Below are 10,688 nucleotides of genomic sequence, written 5' to 3' on the forward strand. Positions count from 1 at the left end.
ATGTTCTGTGTACACCTCTCGCCCCTACTGGCCACAAAATCTGCCTTTGCCGGTTTCGCTGGCGTACCCACGGGTCAAACAACCTTCACTTGGACGCAGATATCGTAACGTCTCTTATAGATAAATTATGATTAGTCGTCGTCTCGCATCGTTCGATCAATTTCTTGCGCGAAATGGCTTCTAACACACCACACAACCAAGCAACGGCCGATAACCTGAAATTAATATGATATACCCGGCTCTTACATCGCGCAAGTGATAGGATAACCTAACCTCGCCATGTGGTTGTGACTCCCCTCTCCCTCTCTAGACTTCAGACTTCATAGGCAGTCCGCAGCGGCATGCCGCGCCCCGAGTACGCGCCTTTTATCACGTCGCCACGCGGTGCATCCTTGCCTATGCATGGAAATACTACTGTGAGCTCGGCCCCTTCCGCCGTCTCAGCACTTGGTGTCGCTGCTTCTGAAACCTTCAATGCAGCGCTAAGCGTCGCCAAGTTCAATTTGCACCGCCGTCGGCGTCAGGTGCAGACAGGCACTGATAGTAGCCGAGACAATGGAAGACGCTTGCTTTACTTAGAACGAAATGATGATGATGAAAATGAGTCTCTTGATGCTTCCCAGCAGCATAGATATCGAGGCCACCCACGTTTGAGAAAGCCCGAGCCTTCTCTGTCATCGTCGAGGTCGCAAGTTCCGCCCCCGTCGCTCGGCTTGACCTCCTCGCGTTTTGGAGGCTTAACATCTGTGATATCGTTGTCTACAAGCTCGCCTTCCGCGCGTTCATCGTCCGCGACGTCACCATCAAGTCTTCGTGACGAAAGCATGTCATCTCTGACGAGCGATATACCACAGAGCCTCCCAGAGCTCTCAACTGAGCGTATCGAGGCACTTGTTAACTTTATTGACAGGTCTGTGGACGACGCTTATAATCTGAGCCTGGGATTTGGACGTGTGCGCTGGACACCTAGCAGAACGAGAGATGGCGTGACTATTCATCGAGCAAGGAGTGGACCCGATAACACGCTATTAGACGCAGCTGTAAGAGGAAGCTGCAACGTCAGCGCTACATTTCGAGAGATGAGCGACCTGCTTATTACAGAAACAACCGTCGATTTTGCAGAGCACGAAACTGCTGTAAACCCGAGCGAATTTTTGGATGGACAAGTGTTGTACACACTGGTGCCACGCACATCAGAAGAACGTTTTGTTTGTATTAAGTATCATTGCTTGCGATCACTTGCCCCTTCAGTGACCAAACATAGAGACTATGTCTACGTAGAGCTTGTGGATTCGTTCGAAGACAGCGACGGCCGCCGTATTGGATACCGACTTTGTAAAAGTGTAGATCTTGATGCGCCCCCGCCCCGCGATGCCAAAAATTTGCTGGTCCACGCAAAAACGCTGATGCTGCAGACATGGAGTGAGCGAGCACCGGGGAGTCTGGAATTTGTGACTATGGTGATTAACGATTTTGGAGATCGATTGCCGTCGTGGCTGGTGCACAAAATGGTCGACACAGCTGCTTTGCGCTCTGCTTGTATTCGAGACCACATTAACCAGCGTCGACTTGATATGCTTGTGTACGCAGGACCGAAAGAATTGGTTCCGCTTAGTCGCCGTGTTTGCTGTGTCGTTTGTACGCGTAGTTTTTCGCTAGTGCGGAAAAAGTATAATTGTGCAGCATGTGGCGACGTAATCTGTAGTCAATGTAGTGTACTGGAGCTCGTGACTGCGCTTCAGCGACTTAGTGATCTATCAGCACCTGGCGGCAAACGCAAGACACGAATTTGCGTAAAGTGCAGTAGCAAAATGCAGAGTCGAGAACTTCCGCGCCGATCCTCTTCTGCACGACAAAGCGACAGCTCTCGTGTCAGTTCAGAAGGAAGTATTCGCAGCTCAGTGTCAAACGGCTCGTTTTTAGCTCGCTCGAATGTGTCTGCAGGAAAGATAGTGGACGAAAATCGACGCAGCTTTCTCTCTGACTCTACGACAGGTACAAGCTCGCGCGACTCAGTCGAAGATAAGAATCAAAACTGCGGTAATGGCTCCACTGGCTTGCGCAATCAGACTCCCAACAGTTTCCAGTTTCGTGCGATGTCTCCTTCAGTAAACAAAATCGAACGGATTTTCACATCTCCATCATCACCTGGAGTCGGAGAAAATCAATTAGACGTTGTGGAGCTACAGCCTCAATTGCTAAGTGATAGAAATTTGGCTTCTACCACTCGCGTCGAGCTAGATTTAGGCATTGGCAAGTACAAGGAAACAAATACATTGCAGCCGACACGATTCGAGAGAGATTATACAGCCGAAGCAGCTGAGCTCGCAGAGTACAGTGATGAAGAAGAGGAGTACACCGGGGACGATGCTGGTAATTTTCTCCACACTGAAGGGCACGGATATACAGCTTTGCTCTCATCCCAATCGCAGGCTATAATGATGAATATGGATACACCGACAGTTCACAAGGTAGAAATGGCAAGCTTTCTCACCGAGGAAGAAAATGCCGGCTTAGACACGATGTCTAGCGATTCAGATTCCGCCAGCTATCTTACCGTGGACGAAAACTCGAAGATCGTGGAGAGCGAGTCTCTAAGTGAATCAACGAGTTATCTAGATTCAGTGGAAATTGAGGAACTGACGGTCGAAGAGGTTGAGCCTTTAAATGTTGGAATCGCACTGCGACGCAGTCACGAATCAGTAGAACTCAATGTAGTCGAAAATGAGTTGGAGAGTATGTGCAGTCCGATACGGCTTAGTGTAGAAATGGAGGAAGTTGAAGTGCCGGTGATGGTGCATAAGGTTACTAAGAAGCTAGTCGTTGGCTTGGGTGGACGACATAGTCAAGAGTCGATGCGAGCGCCAGCTCCGCGCCCGCCTTCAGCAAAACTAGTAGTAGACATGCTCACAACCAGTATGGCAAATTCCAGTGGCACTTTGAAAGCGCGTGATGCACCTCCTCAGATTCCATTGGCTAGCCAGGTATCCAAAGAAGCATTAACAGAAGGTGTTAAGACCTCTGAGTCCGAGGAAACGCTACAAGTTGAAGCTTTGCAAGCTCATCTTGACCGCATGAACCAAATCTCGGCTAGTCTTCGTAATCTTCGTGAAGAAATGAATTCGACGACAGAGACTCCGGCTAGCACTCAAACAGCGATGGCTGCACTTACGACTTTTGAATCAAAGGCCAATGCCGATCGTGCAGCCAAAATCGCGGCTAATTTTATTAGCTTGCTGGATTGGAATGCAGCCCCAGCGGCACGACGAGCACAGCAGGATTTGAAGCAACACGTTGAACCTCGCACAAGTTTGTTCAATCTGACTTTAGCTATGGGTGATGGCAGCTTCGTGGACTACCTAGTAGACTCAACTTTTGAAGACGTTGGTGAAAGTCCAGACGGTACCGGCATTGGGTGGCAAACGGTGATATCACAGACTACAGGCAAACAATACTTTTTCAATCAGAACTGTGCGCTTGCGTCGTGGACTTTGCCGGGACCCGATGTTTTCCGCGGAATGCTTTACAAGGTGCTATAGATCGGTGTGGTGGCAGCGCACTCTGCCAACGTATTATATTTAGCTAGCCAACAGAAGACAATTTGAGTTCGTGTACAACTCTGTATCTAAGCAGAACAAAGCAGCAACAATAAAGATAGTGTGTAGCAACTGAAATTGCGTCCAGCATTTATCGTAACAAGTAGATTTTGGCTTAAAATTCGTAAGCTCATGGCGTCTTTGCGCCTGCAGAAGAAGTAAAGCTGGTTCGAGAAGTAGACGATCTTTTATCCATAACAGAAGCTGCTAGATTGGCGAAACGGGAGCTAAAGCTGGCGCGAGTGGAATTTGGTGTTGGCGGCTTGGCAGGTGCTGGTACGGGTGGTGGCAAAGACACATTGGAAGTGATCGACGAGCGCTGATCTGAAAATTGGGAGGATGTGTCTTTCACGCTACGATTACGAGGAGATCCCGGACGAAAGACGGCAAAGCGAATAAGCTTCTCTTTGCGAGCCAATTTACCCAGCAGCTGAGTGACCTGCTGCAGTGACATAAGCGATGCATTGGCTTCGTTAATGCTCATGATGTACATGCCGGGGTACACGTCGCCATGTAGCTCAATTGGTCCTTTCTCACCAGTCCCGAGATTGGTAAACCCATGAACAACCGCGCACTCTTGGATCCCGCTATCAAGCAGAACACCTAAAGGACCAGGAGGTACTCTGACCTCGATAACTTCTTCGATCTCGTTTTCACTTTCGCTGTCACTGTCATTGTCAAAGAAGGCTGCTCCTTGCAACGCTCCCTGTAGCATTGCATCGTACTCCTCTGGTAGCGTTACTGGGATCTCTGCGTACTGATAATCAAGCTTGCGCAGCTCTTCGAAATATGGATTTGAGCCGACAATTTTATAATCCAACCCAGCCCAAAGGTTTACGAGCTTAGCCTCTCCTTTATCTTCATAATAGAGACCGCGTAGGCTGCTCGTCCGTATGCTAGTGCTTGGTTCAAAGAAGACGACAGTGGCCTTACGACCCAGGTGGGAAATGACTTTACCGTTGAGACTATCAGGTTCTAACAACAGCGACGCTGAGTTGGTTACAGATTATTACCATCTAGGCAGCGCACCTTTCATAGGCGCTACGCAGCCCTGAGACCGCAGCAGCTCTATTATCTGTAAGTGGCCTTTCCAGATGGCCAGATCTAGCGCCGAGTAGCCGTCCTGATTGCCGTGGCATCAATCAGTAAGCCTCTAAGTATTAAAAGAGATTTTACATAATTACATCTGTGAGGGCGAGCACATCAGCCCCGTACTGCAACAGCATCATGGCAATCTGAGTATTCCCTACGAGGCAGGCACAATGCAACATGGTAAAGCCTCCGCTCTCGGTGAGTGCAGCCACATCCGCTTTGCCAATCTTGAGAGTTAGGTAGCGCCGCGCTTTTTCCACGCTACCTTCCAAGATGGCATCGCGAAGGTATTGGTTGCTCTTCCCTTGAAGTAGGTTCATTGTCGTTTGGGATTCGATAGTGTATTGCACACCACGAGACTGCGAGCAGATATAGGACTAAAAGTTTTGCGCTAATTTGAGGTGCCCGAGGGCGACATGAAGTCGCGCAGCTCTTTGTTGAAAAATGGTGTCGAGACATAACGCATGTGTGACTTAGTACCATTACAATGTATTTATTCATTACAACCTCTAGACTATCAAGGTACTACTGGTCCTGATGAGGCGGATGGGTTGAACATGTGGACCCTATACATTTGATACAACTGTGCGAAATTCAAATATTAATTGTGAATCTTCACAAGTATCAGATATCGTTATTTACGAAGATGATGAGACTCCAAAAAGGAGGAATTCGTGGTATACGTGGACCAGAAGCACCCCACCTAGGCGCCGGAAATTATATAGTACCGACCGTGAGGTTACTGATACTAAGTGTCCAGGCCGAGACGGAGAAAATCTATCAGGGACCTTTATGCGAAGGAGATTCAGATGGCCATGAGATCGACTGTGCTTCAAACGGAGCAACAGCGCGTGGCGCTCGCGGTCTTCAAGCTAGGATGCCACGCACGAGAATGGGCGATTACCTGCAGTACATAAGTAAAAGAGGCACTCCAAGCTTGAGGAGCTATGAAGCGACATAATCTTGAGTACCCTCACAGCCTAACCAGAACGTCACCAATCACTTTGTCTACGGTCGAGTATTTTTCACGACACTTAAACGTGGCGCTTCACTGCTCTGCAAAGAGACCCGTTGCAGAGTAGTTCTACTGTTACGTAGTGACAAGGATGAGTCCTTTTCACTTTAAATCCACTGGATGTGACACAAGAGACCGTGCCGCACAGTCGCCTTCACTCCTCATCAGGTCTGACACACCGTCCAGCCAGAGATGCACCCTAGCGACCACGAAGCGTAGTCGCTTCTCTCATCACAAGAGTGAAGCAATTCAAAGACCACCATATACTTTCGCTCTTTACCATTTCATCGTTAGACCTCGGCTTACTGACGCTTCTATTTTCCAAGCTCTGCACAAGCACTACGGTTGCTATCAAATTCGAACAACCTCATGCCTGCACGAAAGCTATTGTAATTTCTTGCTCACGCTAAAGTGCTTCTTCTTTCCTGGTTGGGTGGGTTTGACTTGCCAATACCCCAATATTAGGTATAAAATCGTGAAAACTAGTTATTTCGACTTCCGGTCGACACGATTGTGACGTTCTAGCCGCGCCTGACCTAGATTGGGATCGTACCTTGAGTTTAAGTTCAAGACAAGACAATATTCTTCGCTGTCAAAGTCTTTGAACTTTGATTAGATGCCTAAATAGTTTTAAATTCTACTAGTGTCTCTGTCGCAAAATCCCTGAATATTGTGTCTGTATTTGGCATCTTTAATGTCGGCGCATGGATATCGTATACGAATTTGGCGTCGTTAACGCTCCCGCGTACCGTCTATTGTTTTGAATGCCACACGACATACGTAATTGCACAATACTTCCAAGTCATCAGAACCTCACGAAGTTAGGAACGATGATATCAACCACTTATAAAGAGTATTGCTCCTTTTCTAGAAGTGGATCTGATTGACCACGGCCTCCATGAGGTAACATAGACGTTAATTCTTTCCGTGTTAGCAAAGGACTGCCAATCAGGCCTTGACGTTTCCCCGTGAGGAACTCGTCGGTCGCCTCAGCGTGGAAACCCGACTGTTCGTACTTTTAGCCGAGAGGGAAGAGAGTACGTGCAGCAGAGCTGCCGTAGCTCTTTCTCTTAGAGGAAGCTAAGCTAGGACCACCCACCTTCGTTCTATACTGAGAACCAGTTTGGGTGTAGCGGATCGCAATCCGCTTACTCCAAGAATAACAACAACCTTAACCCAAGGCAAATACACTCTTCCGCTCAAAATGTGAACTGTATTTCTTGGTATAATTTGCTGCAAAGCCGCCAATATTTTAAACCTTGTGTTCCCCTGATTAAACAGTAAAACCTGATCAAACTACTGGCAGTCCAGCCACGTACTGACTTCTTGTTAAGGTGTAGCCACACCATTGTATGATTACACCGTCTTGTGTAACCCACACTCTTGTATGACCACACCATCTTGTGTGACCCACCCCTTCCATTCCAGTGTACGTGTAACCCCGTTGCAGTTTCCCATCAAAATCGTGAGCACCCACAATTCACATTTAACTGTCGCCTCGTACGAGGCCCGCGTGTCTAAGACACCTCTACATCACCAGGACCTTCTGCACGCATTCTCTGCTCAATGAGCCCTGTGTCTAAAACACGAAAGATAATTAGCCTCGATGGTTCCAAGATCGCCCGCGGACAGAGCTCTACTACGTCTCCAGCACTGTGCAACTTCAGACAGCACGTCCGCGGCTTCAAGGGAAGCGCATCACTAGCCCTCGGCAACCGAGCACTGTGCACCGTGCACCGCGCCCGCCATAGGCAACCGATTGCCTCGTCGAGGATTTGGGCGAAGTTGACTGCGAGTCGGATACTCCTTTATGGGAAGAATAGGGGGGCGAGATGCGCCAGCAGCGCGACGTGAGCCCTGCTCGAACCTTGCGGACACCGTGTCCGTTTCCCGACTTCTCGACTTTCGGGGAAGTGGTATCACTACCATTAATCTCTACGAAGTACAGAGGCAGCAGTCGGAACTAGACTCTCGTGTGGAATACGGCTATCGCTCGGCGGATCCCGCTACAAAAGACGCGATCACTCGATTGTTGGACGTCTACATGGTAGGGCCCCGGCTACTAGCCTGACGAATAAAATGCTCTGCGAGCTTGCTTCTTGTGTCTACAAGAACCCCGGCTGGATACGTACCGCCTCGACTTTTCGCCCAAAGTGGAGGCGCTCATGCACCCGCAATGCGGACGAGTATATGGTGCTCGCCACTGGCAAAACCGCTGCGGATGACAACAAGTTATTTCAGTGATGATTGCAGCGGCACCGAAAATTTTCTCGCTGTCTAACTTACAGCGGGTCCACGATGAGGTAGGTTGACGTGCGCGTAGAACGGCATCTTCGGATCGAGTTTGCCAAACTCAACGCGCGTCGTCGACTCCCTTCGTATTGTCGCCCTGCGGCGTTTGGATTAATCCATCACGCTCCCGCAAACTCTGTGGCCTCTCATACGGGTGAGTCTACGACCACAGAAGCTCAGGTCGATAGCTAAGCTCAGCTCATTACCCTTCGGCTTTCCTGGCTATTGCCGAGAGGCGCGGGGTGTACGACGACGCGGAACGTCATGATCCCTCTGAGTAAAAAGCGTCCACGACGTTTGGACAGTCTTGCCGAAGTACACTTCAAACTCCCACCACCTCACAAGGCATTGGGTTTGACCCTGGCGACGACATCGACTCACAATACGTTCCACGTGATAGTGGAAACCGCCGTTCTCGTCGAGAAGAGTCGGCGGCGGACGATGACGACTTGGTCAATCGCCGTCCGGTGACTTGCGATGCTCTTCGGGCTCTTGAGGATAAGGTTGCATACCGCAATGCAAAAGAAATCTAGAGCTTGGAGTACTTCGTGCACCAACTGCCTCATGTTGAAGACTATCGAGCTCTGTCTGAGCGGCTCCTAACTATCTTGCAGAGAATTGGATCGCTTCGTGCGACGGTGGAGCGCCTGCCGCCGTTACAGAGAAAAATTGTTGCACTCCGTGCTCAAAATCAGTAGCTGGTCCAGTTCCCGGGTGGTCGAGCGCCCGTGGGCGCCGCTCTGGCGCAAACACCTCCGCGTTAACTTGCGCCAGATCCCATTACGGTTTGAACAAGCCCATAAAAATACCGGGTGGGTGCGCATCCGTTTCAAAAGGTTTGCGTATACGCAAGGCCCCGCTTGACCACGACTGTAAGAGATTCCCATGGGCAGAGCTTCGTCTAAAAGACAACAGAGAACGCAATTGTCGGAAAGTTTTTAGCATTTGATAATACCAAGTCTCCGACCTCAATATTCCCAACATTTCGTTTGCTTCTTCCGTCTGCATATTCTTTCTGCATGTCTTGGCTCTCAGCCATCGCATCGCTAGCGTGTCGTGAGACACTCAGTTCGGCAGACAGAAAGTCATCGACCTCTTTATGAACAGTGAGGTTGCTGACGTCAGCAAGCCGCTCGGCTATTCATCGCCCACATAGCCCTGAACCATGAAATATTGGTGTCAGAGGAACGCGAGGATGAACGAATCAGTTTGCGTAAAACGGCGTGTAGCTGGTAGACGCATACACTGCATTGTTCATAGCGACCGCTACGAGTGGCAGCGTGGCCTCGGCGTCTCAGCGTATACGCTAAGGACGTCTCCAACGACGCAATTCATGCGCTCAGTTTGACCATCGGTCTGCGAATGGCCTGCTGTTGACATATTCAACTTGATGCTCAGCATCTTGAAGATCGTCGACCAAAACTTCCCAGAAAGCGTGGGTCTTTGTCTGAGATAGTTGACTCCGGAAGTCCATGTCGTCGTAAGACATTATCCACAAACAGCGTCGCTGTACCGACACAGTCGATGGTGTCCGGCACTGCCGCAAGATGAGCCATTTTCTTTTAACGGTTCACAAAAACCACCACACTCGTGTTACCCGCCGAGTCCTTGGACAGGCTAAACACAAAGTCAGTATTCAGGGACTGCCAACACCCGGTAGGTTCCAGCAAACTGGCCATCGGTGCCGCTGCATTCGGAGAGAGTTTCGTGTTTTGACACGTCTCATACGTGCGCACATAGGCGATCGTCCATTTACACAACTTGGGTCACCAACGGTGGCAACTGACTGAGCTGTACGTCTTCTCACGACCGAGATGACCACTGCGTGGGGTGCCGTGGGCCTCAAAGATTATACGGTATTTGAAATTCTCATCGTGAGGAGCCAGAACACGTGGCGTGTCCGTCAAATCGGTGCTATAATACAGCAACCCGTTATTCAAAGATTATCGGTGTGACCATACGTGCAAACGCGGCGACAATTTCTTGTCCGAGTTTTCAAACTCTTTGCGTCCAAGAGCCCGTAGTAGCGCTACACACATACTGTCACCCGCGTATGGGGCGCGGATCAAATCGCTCACTTACGACGTCACCGTCGTGACATGAGCAAGCTCATAATCTGGTCTGCGTGACAACACATCAGTCAAAGCATTCTACCTTCCTGGCTTATACTTCACCTCGAAGTTATATTCGGCGAAGAAGGACAGCCACATGGCTATCCTCTGCGAGAGGTCAGGGAACTGAGTCGCAGTGCGTGGTGACTCATGATCTGTGTAGATCACGAACGGCTTTAAGAGAATCCGGTGCAACCGAACTTGACATTGCAAGTAATTTTTTGTCGTGAACTGGGTAGTTCTTTTCTGCATACTTGAGCTGGCAAGATTCGAACGCGATCACCCGATCTTGCCCCTCGGCGTCTGCTTGTACCGGTGCACAGTCAATAGCAAAGTCCAAAGCATCACAGACGACACTGAAAAGACGATTAGGGTCTAGCAACGCCAGTATTGGTGCATGAATAAGGCTGTCTTTGACCCCATTAAAGCCCCTTGATGCTCGGTTTCCCAACACCATTCCGCATCCTTCTTAAGATGAAAGGTTAATAGTCGTGCCACTTCTGCATAGTTCTCGCTATACATTCGCAAGTAGTTGGCGAGGCCAAGCCACTTGCGCAAGTCCTTTTGGTTCTTTGGAACCGG

The 10,688-nt window shown here is 49.5% G+C and overlaps 2 protein-coding genes across 2 annotated transcripts; one reads left to right on the forward strand and one right to left on the reverse strand.

The window, feature by feature from the left end:
- Nucleotides 1-341: 341 nt before the first annotated feature.
- Nucleotides 342-3,539, forward strand: PHALS_06674 (hypothetical protein F443_02592; the record flags this gene model as incomplete). Its single annotated transcript, XM_024720004.1, has 1 exon — nt 342-3,539. One exon carries the CDS (start codon nt 342-344, stop codon nt 3,537-3,539), a length of 3,198 nt encoding a protein of 1,065 aa, XP_024585246.1.
- Nucleotides 3,540-3,726: 187 nt separating this feature from the next.
- On the reverse strand, nt 3,727-5,008 carry PHALS_06675 (FOG: Ankyrin repeat; the record flags this gene model as incomplete). Its single annotated transcript, XM_024720005.1, has 3 exons — nt 3,727-4,571; nt 4,626-4,719; nt 4,781-5,008. The coding sequence occupies 3 exons, from the start codon at nt 5,006-5,008 to the stop codon at nt 3,727-3,729; spliced, it is 1,167 nt and encodes a 388-aa protein (XP_024585247.1).
- Between the last annotated feature and the right edge of the window lie 5,680 nt (nt 5,009-10,688).

The sequence above is a fragment of the Plasmopara halstedii genome (assembly GCF_900000015.1).
Source record: "Plasmopara halstedii genome assembly, contig: Scaffold_3060, whole genome shotgun sequence".
Lineage (NCBI taxonomy): Eukaryota > Oomycota > Peronosporomycetes > Peronosporales > Peronosporaceae > Plasmopara > Plasmopara halstedii.